General features: G+C 40.3%; 2 protein-coding genes across 2 annotated transcripts; one reads left to right on the top strand and one right to left on the bottom strand.

Annotated features, from left to right (window-relative positions):
• The first annotated feature begins 7 nt into the window (after positions 1-7).
• On the top strand, positions 8-6,105 carry LOC133409210 (ammonium transporter Rh type B-like). The gene is given in 2 exon segments (XM_061688925.1): positions 8-1,747; positions 3,192-6,105. A coding segment is annotated over 1 exon segment (639 nt). The 5' UTR covers positions 8-1,747; positions 3,192-4,578; the 3' UTR covers positions 5,218-6,105.
• A 3,226-nt stretch (positions 6,106-9,331) lies between these two features.
• LOC133408475 (ammonium transporter Rh type B-like) lies at positions 9,332-10,780 on the bottom strand. The gene has a single exon (XM_061687463.1). It carries the CDS (start codon positions 10,772-10,774, stop codon positions 9,332-9,334), a length of 1,443 nt encoding a protein of 480 aa, XP_061543447.1. The 5' UTR covers positions 10,775-10,780.
• Positions 10,781-13,077: the final 2,297 nt, after the last annotated feature.

The following is a 13,077-nucleotide window of genomic DNA, read 5'->3' as shown; positions in this document are numbered from 1 at the left end:
ACTCAGACAAGACTGAAGTCATTGTCCTTGGCCCACAAAGTCAAGAGAAAGTGTCAGCAGGCACCTTGAATCCTCTTACCCTCAAACCTAAAAATCAGGTTAGCAATGAGGAGTTCAAATGCAAAACCAGTCATCTCACTTTTTTTGTGTGTGAATTGAGTACATTTATTTTGAGGTTTTTATTTGTGGTTCCAGGTTAAAGCTAATAATTGTAACTAAGGATAAGCAATGGGCTCATAATTGGCTTTCATGGAGGTGACACTATCTTTAATAGAATACATACGGCACTTCTCTGCTTCTGGAATTAAACTTTTCTTTTCTCGATGAGTTTTTCATAGGAGTTGTTTGGTTTTGCAGGGATAGAAAATGCAACATCGATCGATGTCGTGTCTGCTAGGACGGATGGTTCTATTTCTGTCTATCCATCCATCTATTTTCTGTACCGCCTATCCTCAGGAGGGTCATCTAGTTTCGTCTAAATGGCGTTTGTCAGCTTTTGCGCTCGAACTTGCCAAATCTAGGGCTAAGAATGGACTCACCCCTAACCTAAACTTTAACAATCACATTACATCAATAACATCATCAGCTTTTTACCATCTCAAAAACATTGCTAGAATCAAAGGTTCGCTAAAACATTTAGAGAGACATATCCACACATTGAACAGAAACAGGTTACTGAGCTAGCGGCACGGTGGCCGACTGGTTAGAGCGTCAGTCTCACAGTTCTGAGGACCCGGGTTCCATCCCCGGCCCCGCCTGTGTGGAGTTTGCATGTTCTCCCCGTGCCTGCGTGGGTTTTCTCCGGGCACTCCGGTTTCCTCCCACATCCCAAAAACATGCATGGTAGGTTAATTGAAGACTAAATTACCTGTAGGTGTGAATGTGAGTGCGAATGGTTGTTTGTTTGTATGTGCCCTGCAATTGGCTGGCAACCAGTTCAGGGTGTACCCCGCCCGATGATAGCCGGGATAGGCTCCAGCACTCCCGCCACCCTAGTGAGGAGAAGCGGCTCAGAAAATGGATGGATGGATGGAGGTTACTGAGCTGAAAGAAAGCTACATTACATCTGGAATGTTGCCGCTCGGGTCCTGACTAGAACCAGGAAGTACGATCATATCAGTCCTGATCAGGTCTGCACAGTCCTCCTGTCACTCAGAGAATAGACTTCATCAAGTAGCTCTTTGACATTTTGGTCCTCTACAACTGCAAGACTTCCAGGGACATGTCTACTGGTGGTGCCCAGAGTAAGAGCTAAATGTGGTGAAACTGTATTTCAGTTCTATGCAGCTAAACCCGTGGCAGCTGGTAACCACATTATTTTCCTTGAAGACAAAACAAAAAAACAACAACAACAAAAATTAAATGAGATTTTTAATAATAAAAGAATATTTAATCTATTTCTATTTATCTTGTTTCGTTCATCTCTGTTGTCTGATTCCATGAAGTGTTTCTGGCCTGGGGCACACAAATCTTTACCCACTGCCTCGTGTTCAAAGTTTAACATGCACACTGGCTCCTCTTCAATGCATCAGATTGGACGAAGGGTGCCCAAGGTGGGGGGCCCCAAGCCAGCCAACGTCACTTCCAACTGTTGCAGCTCATTCTCTATACACGCAGCACTTCCACGTTCAGTGTTGACATGTCAACCTTCGGTCAAGTCAAGCGGAGCAAAGTTCATTCGCCGTCTACTGAAATGGCTATTTATTTATTCCAAGTTTTACATCTCACCATACCTAAAATTTTGAAGGTAAGTTAGCTAACATTGGTTGCTAGCTTACGCTACTGGGTGTGGTGCTCATGCAATCATGACATGACCACCACACCAAGTCAGTATGAGCTCGTAACAGATGCATAATGGATAGCAGCTCGCACTGTGCAAACCTATGTAGTCAGACCTCACTCCTACTTTAAGAGTGGCTCTGGCCGGCATGTAGCCAGCAGGGCCTTTTATTTTTAGCCTAGCAGTTAGCGCTACGCGCCTCTTTTACGGGGAGATTGTGGTCGTGTGGGTTCGAGTCTCGGGCAAGACAGAGCTATATATATATATATATATATATATATATATATATATATATAGGTAGATAAATAGAGAAAGAGAGAGAGAGAGAGAGAGTATGTGGCTGAAAATAGTTCTGTTCAGATGTGCGTATTACAACTGTTACAAGTGTTCTATCTGCACTCTTCTCTTTTACTTTATTTTAACTACTTATTACGTTTTATCGATTATGTTTGAATTGTAGTAATTGTGTGTTTTTAACTAGTCTTTTTGTAATGCGCTGTGAATTGGCCTGTTTATGAATTGTGGTATACAAATAAATCTGCCTTGCCTGTTCCATATCGTTTCCACACATTAGAAATGTCCAGTTTATTACAAGACATAATGTAATAAGACAGACTACTTTGTGTTTAATTACAAATATTTCCATTGCCTCTATCTAAAGTCATGGAAAAAAATATTAGACCACCCATGTTTCTTCAATTTCTTGTTCATTTTAATGCCTGGTGCCACTAAAGGTATATTACCTACAGAATACAATAAACATGACACAAATATTTTTTATAATATTTAATAAATATAATAATAATACAAATATTAATATTTAGTAAAAAAAGCAAGCAACAGAAAAAGAAAACAGAAAATCCTAAACTGAAAAAAAAAAAAAAAAATCCTAAACTGTGGAATTTTCCTGCAAGTAACTTCTATAACCTAAAGCTCTCTTCTTTCATGTTGTAAACCTGTTAGAATACTTTTGGTGACCTGCTTAATGTATTCAAAAACTTAGTCAAATGGGTAATTTGAATATGAAAAGACATTTCTTTGCAGATGCACCATTTTTCTTTATTTAAACAATTTTATGAAAACCCTATCTGTATATTCATTTTTGCACGTTACCTTTTGTAACTATGGAATAGTTGTGAGTCATGACACTGAAGGCAGCGTGTGCTCCATGAAGATGAAACACACCACACAAAGTTAGTTATCTCCAGACTGATTAATAGTGTACAAAAGTGTTTGTAACAGAAAAGGGTATTATACCATTCTATTGACACCACATTGACATTAAATAAGAGCTGAGAAAATTACGAAAGCTTTAAAAATGTGCAAATCACCATATTCAACCCTATTGACAATAAGTCTTTGAGTGATACCAAAATGATAAGGCTCATGGTCGTCACAATTTTATCAACAGTGACCATTTGGCGCCTATCCCAGCTGACTTTGGACAAGAGGCGGAGTACAACGTGAACTGGTTGCCGGCCAATCGCAGGGCACATGTAGACAAACAGCCATTCACACTCACATTCACACCTATGGAAAATGTGCACGTTGTTGGAATGTGGGAAGAAACGAGTGCCTGGAGAAAACCCACACAAGTACGGGGAGAACATACAAACTCAACACAGTAAGGCTGGCGCCTGGATTTGAACCCCCGAGTTTAAAACTGTGTGGCAGATGTGCTAACCGGTAGTCCACTGTGCAGCCCGTAATCTGTTTAATGGTCTGATTTTTTTAGCTCTTCATTCACCCTTTGGTCTTCTATTTATCTTTCTTCTTATTTGCTATATTTTTATTACTCTTGCTCTTATCACTCAAGTATTTAACTGTGATCATAGTGATAGATGTAACTGCATTTTTAAAAAATTACTCTTAACTCTTAATTTACTCTGTTCTTCGTTCGCTTTTCAGTCGTGTGTGTGTGTATGAATGTGTGTGTGTGTGTTTTAAAACCGTTTTTGTGTGGAAAGCACTTCATGTGATGCCACAATGTAATTTTTATTTTTAAAATCATGCTATACTGAATGAATACATAGTGATTAATTGATTTACTCAAGTAAAACAACTGTCATATATTACAAATTCAATTCCCTGTAACAGTGATTCTCAAAATATAGTTTCAGGACCACTAGTGGTATGTAGGCTTCCTCTAGTGGTATGAGAAAGAATCACAGCCTAATTACATTCAGTTGTAGAGTATTTAACTTTTAAATTCAACATATTTGCATTAAATATTTAGGAACTGTTGGTTTTTATGAATTTATTGAAGTACAATTTTTATGTAACTCTTATGTGTCATGAAAGTACCCTTTTTTTAAAAAACGTTTTTACATTTAAGCATAGTGTTAATGTTCAAATTGAATAATTTACAGTGGCTTACAATATTAGACATAGTTTTAGGAATAAAACGTCTGTCTTGTTTTGATGAACACTTGGGCTGACTACACTACTGTATGGTAATGGTCATTATGGTTGTACTTGGAGCCCTAAGTCTTTTTTTAGGTGGTACTTCATGTAAAAAGTTTGAGAACCACTGGTTTATAAAAATATTTTATTGTGACACAGTAGGAGAGAAGATTCTTCTTATGAGGGATTAAGTGCAGTCCCCCAGGTTGATGCACTGTTAAATAATCCCTTCCCTGCATGGACCAGTTCTCTTTAACCATTGTTATTAGCTGTTCTTATGTGATAAAACTGAGTATAAAAGTAGGTATTAGTGCAAGAGAGCAGACTGTTGTTAGCGGAAGTAACCATGAATGCGTCAACAAATTTATGAGTGCGTCTTGCCAGCGTTGGTGTAAATGTTGGAAGTCGTCATCCTGACTCTATATGCTGTCTTTGTCACATATGACGACAATTCCAAGCTGAAAAACAATGAGACCAACCCGATGGACAACAGCGTGTATCGCGACTAGCCTTACTTTGCTACCTTCCAGGTGATGATCTTCGTAGGCTTCGGTTGCCTGCTGGGCTACTGCCGATTCTATGGCTTCAGTGGAATGGTCTTTAACTTTCTTATGGCCACCTTTGCAATCATCATCCAAGGCTTCTTCCTGTTTTACCACGATGGTAGAATTCACTTGGGTGTCATCAACTTGCTGTATGCAGAGTTTGCGTGCGCTGTGGTGCTCATCTCTTTTGGTGCTGTGCTTGGGAAGACCAGTCCGGTGCAGCTCCTGGTGACGGCTCTGCTGGAGATCCCCGTGTTTGCTGTGACAGAGTGGGCTGTATTGAAATACATCCGAATCAATGATGCTGGTGGCAGTATTCTTATTCACTTGTTTGCCTGCTACTTGGGCCTAGGCGTGACATTTGTGCTCTACCGCCCAGCCCTCAATAATGGGCACCCCAAAGAAATCACTAGCTTACATTCACACCTCCTCTCTACGATGGGAACCTTGTTCCTCTGGGTATTCTGCACTGTTATATACATTTCATAGTTGCCAGTAAATTACTGTAAAAAAATAAAATTAAAAAAAGGGATTCTGGAGTTATGCACCACTTGATACATTGTACTCTTACATCAACTATGAATCATTATTTGTTCAATACTTGTTAATTAGCTTACATGAATCAGATGACACTTTGCAAAAGCAGCAATTGGCTCCTGTCTTTTGACCTCTACAATGAGCTTACTCCAATGGAAAAAACACTGGTACTACCAAACCAACATGTATATAATATAAATATAATACACAGCAACACATTTCTGCATTGGTGCCACATTGTTAGTGTTTAGTATTTCTACACCCCTTAGATTTGTCCCCCGAAGTCAACTGGGATAGGCTCCAACGACCCGTGACCCCCATCCTGCTGGCCACTGAGGAAACCTACGGACCCAGCATGTACCAGACCTTTTCCCACTGCGCTCCCCCTGAGGGAGATCCAAAGCTCCTGGAGCTTCAGAAGCTGATCCCTGGGTGGAAGCCAGGCTTGGGACGGAGGGCACAAGAGCAGGCTCTGTACCAAGTGGCTGCGATCTTTTCCACCATTGCAGTTTCTACTGTTGGTGGGCTGCTGACTGGTTTGGTCTTGAGGCTGCCGTTCATGGCTTCAGCCATCTGATGAGGACTATTGTGATGATGAAGTGTTCTTTGATATGACGCGTTCATGACTTTAGCCATCTGAAGAGGACTGTTTTGATGATTAAGTGTTCTTATCAAGGATATTAAATTATTTTAAGATAGGAAGGTATCAAAAACTCTAACTATAACCTGCAATGATGTTGATGTCCATAAAAATAAATTAGTTCTATGAAGTCAAAGGTCCAAGCAATGTTTCATTATCATTGTTTAAATAAATGTGAGTCATTCCACTTGTGATCTTCTGATAGGTGATTGAATGTTATCAATCATTATGGCTGTTATGTTTAATGATTTAAAATATTTAAAAAAGAATGAAAGTGCACTCTTTTTTTAAACACATACTCATACACAACAACATATTTTCCTGGTACTTGTCATAAATTCTTGTACTAAACATCATTTGAGATGAACTAATGTGTGATCAGCTTTCATTATTGAATATGTGTAGAGAAAAAATAAGCAGAAGAGAAGTGTAAAATTTAAATACATAGAAAATTCTACACTTGAGACTATGTGAGTCCCAGGATGCACATGTTATGGAAACAATGAGTCCCAGCCCTGGAGCAATGAGTCCGTGCAACATATCATCACGGAATAAATATACAGTAATTCTCATCGCGGTTCTTGCTGCACAGTTCCACTATATTGCAGATTATTACAGTTGTTACTCTTTAATCTTTTATACTGTTTGTACAATATTTTTGTGTTTTGTGTTGTCTTCGAAGTATTCTCCCCACCGACTCACGTCCCGAGTCGGTCAGCAGCGCCCCATCCCCACTATACACAGTGTTGATGGTGCACTTAACCATCGGGCAGCTGTGGCCCAATGGTTAAGATCATCACCTACCACTGTGGGGGACCTAGGTTCAAGACCCCAACTGGACCATCCGCCAATGTCCCCCGGACTCATGGCTGTGATGTCCTTGAGCAAGACACTGATACCCTGAAATGCTCCCTGGGCGCTTCAGCTACCCCCTGCTCCAGTGTGTTCCACTAACATGTGTATGTGTTCACTGTGATGGGTTAAATGCAGAGAACAAATTTTGTGTGCATGCATGTTCATGACAATAAAAGGTGATTCTTCTTCTTCCCCCTCCTGAGACGTCGGATGGTGGACCAGAACTTCCTCGAAGTCGTTCTCCATGGCTTTTTTTGGAACGTGTTGCAGCCATAAAATTCTAAGTTCATCATTATTTGCTAAAAACAATCACGTTTATCAGTTTGAACATGAAATATCTAGTCTTTGTAGTGTATTCAATTAAATATAGGTTGAACATGATTTGCAAATCATTGGATCCTGTTTTGATTTATGTTTAACTCAATGTTCCAACTTCATTGGAATTGGGGTTGTATATTAAAAGGGTGATTAGACTTTGTGCTTTAGTTCATGGAAGCCATTTACTAAAATCAAACATTACATGGTTTACAGCATCCCTGAGACCATTTTATTAAGATTTTCTACTGGTTACCGTAATAACTTTTTCAAATGCGAGGTTATTATTATTTCTGTGTTGATTATTTAAAACTATTACTGCTTCAGTAAGTGTGGGGGGTGAACCTTTGCCTTTACTGTTGCTTGACTACATACATCCATCCATCCATTTTCTGAGCCGCTTATCCTCACAAGAGTCGCGGGAGTGCTGGAGCCTATCCCAGACATCATCGGCAGGAGGCGGGGTACAGCCTGTACTGGTTGCCAGCCAGTCGCAGGGCACACATAAACAAACAACAATTTGCACTCACATTCACACCTACAGGCAATTTAGTCTTCAATTAACCTACCATGCATGTTTTTGGGTTGTGGGAGGAAACCGTAGTACCTGGAGAAAAAACACACTGGCACAGGGAGAACATGCAAACTCCACACAGGCGGGGCCAGGGATTGAACCCCGGTCCTCAGAACTGTGAGGTAGATGCTCTAACCAGTCACCCACCGTGCCGCCTGACCACATACATTGTGTGGATAATTTGGATGATTTTGTTCACAGCCCTCCACTACAGTTATGAAGTGGAATTGTAAATAAAGTTTGATCATAATAGATATCACACCATCAGATAATGGATACTAAACATCTTAATAAAAGGTTGCATTGTCAGAATCTAAATTAAAATAAACTTGTTGAACCCTGAATATATAATGTATGACCTTTTTCTGGCATAAACAAAACCTTATATTTTAGCATTTAGTGTCTCATTAATTATTTGCTCAGTGGCAACAAGCATACCGTATGCTGATTGTCAGATATGTGACTAATTCCACACCGAAGGAAGTAACAGTAACAATTGGGTCCAGCCAATAAACACATGGTTATTTTGTGTAGATCATTGGTTGATTTCTGTACATTGTTACATAACTGTGTGTCTAACATTTGCTGACTTGCCTAATACTGACTGATAACGATGGCAAAGTCACATAATCATAATCCATCCATTTATTTTCTCTTCCACTTACCATCACTAGGGTCGTGGCGACTCGTGGGTCAGCTGGAGCGAGAGGCGGGGTACATCCTGAGCTGGTCGCCAACCAATTGCAGAGTAAATACAGACAAACAACCATTCACAAACATTCACACCTATAGACAATTTAGTCTTCGACGAAGCTAACATTCATGTTTTTGGAATGTTGGAGGAAGCCTGAGTATCTGTAGAAAACCCACATATGCACAAGGGAAGCATGCAAACACCACACATGAAGGCCGGAGGCCAGATTAGAATCCCGGTCATTCGAACTGTGAAGCACTTCTTTGAACAATCACTGTATACTTCTGCTGAATGATTGCTGTTCCTCCTTGCAAACTATATTAAACCATCTTTAAACGTATCTACTTCACAACTCTTCCAGCTACGAAGGTAACTGAGATAACATTATATACCACAGTACATTACATTTTGGAAATTCACTCCCAGATTAGATTAGTGTTTGCATGGGCTTTTATTAAAAGCTTGCTGATTGTTCTACGACTAATCTCATCAATGACTTTTTGGAGCAGTGTACATTGTCACTTTTTTTAACATTCAGTTTTAGTTTGTAGGTCTGGTGCCAAAGCATACTTTATTATCTCACACAGTGGTATCACATTGTGGAAGCAGATGATAAGCAGCCACTGTTCATCAAACGAAATAGGTAACAGATGATTAAAGTGACGTTTTTGTGTAAAATTAGCTACACAACCTTCAAACTGTGAGAACTACATCTACATTGCGCTGTTGCTTAGTTTTATTGTAGACATATTCAGTAATGAAAGCTAATCCCTCATTAATTAATCGAAAATTATGTGCAGTTTGAAAATTGATGACTAGTACCTGGAAAATATGTTGTGTTATGTGTATTTGTTAAAAAAAAAGAGTCTGCACCTTCATTCTTTTTTTAAAATTTATTAAATAAATAGACATAACAGCCGTAATGATTGATAGCATTCAATCACCTATCAGAAGATCACAAGTGGAATGACTCACATTTATGTAAACATCATGGAGATAATTTATTTTTATGGACATCAACATCATTGCAGGTTATAGAGTTCTTCATAGCTTCGATCTCAATAAAATCTGAAGGCATATCAAAAAACACTTCATCATCAAAACAGTCCTCATCAGATGGGGAAGCCATAAACGGCAGCCTCAACACCAAACCAGTCAGCATCCCACCAACAATAGAAACTGCAATGGTGGAAAAGACCGCTGCCACTTGGTACAGAGCCTGCTCTGGTGCCGTCCGCCCCAAGCCTGGCTTCAACCCGGGGATCAACTTCTGAAGCTCAAGGAGCTTTGGATCCCCCTCAGGGGGAGCGCGGTGGGAAAAGATCTGGTACATGCTGGGTCCGTAGGTTTCCTCAGTTGCCAGCAGGATGGCGCAGATTCCAGCAGTGGATGAAATGAGGCCCGTGAGTCCATGCAGATTGTGAATGCCGCACTGGTCCTGGATCTTCATGTGCCGTGCTAAAAAGGGGCTAAGGTACTTGTATCCAAAGAAACAAGCAGTGCAGCCCATAATGCCCAAAGCGTAGGCAGCTGAAGGAGAAATCATCATGTCCACTGACGCTCCAACTGTGACACCACCTGCCAAAGTCACGTTCTGGATGTCAGCCATTGTGAGCTTGCCTCTCTTCGTGAACACTGCTGAAAGTGCGAATGCAGTGAGAGTGGACGAGCTCAGACCGATAAAAGTGTGCAGGATTGCTCTGTGTTGATCGTCACCTTTTAAGGTGAGTGCAGAGTTGAAGGAGGGCCAGAACACCCAGAGGAACAAGGTTCCCATCGTAGAGAGGATATCTGAATGGTAACTTGTGATTTCTTTGGGGTGCCCACTATTGAGGACTGGGCGGTAGAGCACAAATGTCACGCCTAGGCCGAAGTAGCAGGCAAACAAGTGAATAAGAATACTGCCACCAGCATCATTGATTCGGATGTATTTCAATACAGCCCACTCTGTCACAGCAAACACGGGGATCTCCAGCAGAGCCATCACCAGGAGCTGCACCGGACTGGTCTTCCCAAGCACAGCCCCAAAGGAGATGAGCACCACAGCGCACGCAAACTCTGCATACAGCAAGTTGATGACACCCAGGTGAATTCTACCATCGTGGTAAAACTGGAAGAAGCCTTGGATGATGATCGCCCACTGGATTGCAAAGGTGGCCGTAAGAAAGTTGAAGACCATTCCGCTGAAGCCGTAGAATCGGCAGAAGGCCAGCAGGCAACCGAAGCCTACGAAGATCATCACCTGGACGTCAGCGAAGTAAGGGTAGTCGCGATACACGGCGTTGTCCATCGGGTTGGTCTCATTGTTTTGCAGCTTGGCATTGGCATTGTCGTCATATGTGACAAAGACAGCATATAGAGTCAGGATGACGACTTCCAACACGAACACCAACGCTGGCAGACGCACTCGTAAACTTGTTGACGCATTCATGGTTACTTGCACTAATAACGGTCTGTTCTCTTACTCGCTCTCTTGGACTAGTACCTCCTTTTATACTCAATTTTATCAGATAAGAACAGCTAATAACGGTTAAAGAGCACTGCTCCATGTAGGGGACAGGTTATTTAACATTGCATCAACCCAAGGGACTGCACTTTAAACCCTCATAAGCAAAACCTTCGGTCGTATCCTGCTGTGTCACAATAAAAAAAAAATTAATAGAATGCTCAATTGAGTAAATCAATTAACCATCCATTTTCTGAGCCGCTTCTCCTCACTAGGGTCGCGGGCGTGCTGGAGCCTATCCCAGCTGTCATCGGGCAGGAGGCGGGGTACACCCTGAACTGGTTGCCAGCCAATCGCAGGGCACATATAAACAAACAACCATTCACACTCACAGTCACACCTATGGGCAATTTAGAGTCTTCAATTCATGCATGTTTTTGAGATGTGGGAGGAATCCGGAGTGCCCGGAGAAAACCCACGCAGGCACGGAGAGAACATGTAAACTCCACACAGGCGGGGCCGGAGATTGAACCAAATTCCTTAGAACTGTGAGGCTAACCAGTCGGCCACCGTGCCACCCATAAACATCATATTGAATACAATTTTTGTTAAATATCTGAATAAAATATCAATGCAAATTCAGATAATGCTGAACACAATCAATTTAAAAAATTAAATAAAATATTTTAATTTTTATTTTTTGGCAAATGGTCTTATATGATATTTTTTCCACTTGTTAAACAGCACAATAGGCTCACCAGGCAGAGATGACAAAAATAGGAACAAGGCTGCAGTGGATATAAAAAGTATATAGATCCCTGTTCAATTGTCAGGTTTTTGTATTGTAAAAGAATTTTGACAAAGATAAATCATTGAAAGAAAATTCCATCATTAATGTGACCTAGACAACTGATTTATTTTTGTATCTTTTTGAGAGGGGAGGTGAAAATAAACAACTGGATTAAACTTGAATGTGATTGATTCTGTTATAACTGGTCTTTTACCTGGTTCAATAAAGCTTGAATAAAATAAATTAAAATAAATCTGGCTGCACAAGGATGCACTCCCTCTTATAACTGGCATGTGGCTGTGTTCAGAAGTAACAGATCACATTCAAACTCATGTTCAATGGGAGTCCACACATGGCTGCCACCATTTCAATTTTTAAGTGGAAAAAAACAACAACAGCTGCATAGGGCTTTACAGAAAAATTATTTGGCTTATCCACTGAAATGACTGAATGAAGAAGCTGTTTGCTGTCCACTTATTGATCAAGTGTGTGTGTGTGTGTCAGAGAAAGAGAGAGAAAGAGAGAGAGAGAGAGCGATAGATAGAGAGAGAGAGAGAGAGAGAGAGAGAGAGAGAGAGAGCACAGAACGTACCAGAGAAGATGCATGCTTTACAGTTACTTGTGATCATAAAATAGTGCTAATGTTGCCATATACACAGCCAAAACAACAGCAAAAACATCTGCAACTTACTGCAAGGTTTTTTCTCAAGTTAGAAGTGGGCTGAAATATCCAAGTTTGGGCAGTGACAAAACTACACTGCATGTTAAAACTGTTGTTTTTCGTAGTCTGTAATGTAAACACGAGTCACGACTCACTTTGATTGTCCCGCAAAGTCCAATAGAAGACTTTGTGTACGGACACGTGACTTTCTTGTGTCATTTCATTGGTGAACTTGAGTCAAACATCACTGTGGTAATTACGGTGGATTGGAGCAACGGCACCTGATGTCCAAACGAAAGTATAAAATAGATCGCGCACGCAATTATTGATCAATGAAAGTAGCGAGCGGCATGTCGATTATTGTTATTGTAATGTTTCTTCTTAACATAAATATTCAAGTAAAAGTGCAAAGTATACTTCATTAAAACTACTCTGACAAGTTAAAATTTTCAAAAATGTTACTTAAATGAATGAAACAGAGTAAATGTAGTGCGTTGCTACCCACCTCTGTTTATACTTTATAAAGTTTATTAAATTAACAAATAAATTTATTATTCATGAATGAGAACTAGAAAACTAAGTAATACATTTCAACTCACCACATTTAGGGGGGAAACAGCTAAATTAATGCAACAAATCATAAATGACTTTTTGATAATTTCCTGTTGCACACTGATGTGTAAATATATTGAAAAAAGACAAATTCACACATCGATAAACCTCACTGTATTAATGTGTCGTTAGCAATTTTAACGTGATATTCGGTCTGAGGATCAGCGTTCACCGTAGTGTGGAAGAAATAAGAAATCCCATGATGCATTGCACTGCCCACGTATG

The sequence above is a fragment of the Phycodurus eques genome, chromosome 10 (assembly GCF_024500275.1).
Source record: "Phycodurus eques isolate BA_2022a chromosome 10, UOR_Pequ_1.1, whole genome shotgun sequence".
In the NCBI taxonomy this organism is placed as follows: Eukaryota; Metazoa; Chordata; class Actinopteri; order Syngnathiformes; family Syngnathidae; genus Phycodurus; species Phycodurus eques.
The sequence above is the reverse complement of the archived record's forward strand: the minus strand, read 5'-3'. Positions and strand labels throughout refer to the sequence as shown.

What these genes read in the sequence shown, in the direction of transcription:
- LOC133408475 (XM_061687463.1), bottom strand. Translation starts at nt 10,774, where the DNA reads ATGAATGCGTCAACAAGTTTACGAGTGCGTCTGCCAGCGTTGGTGTTC.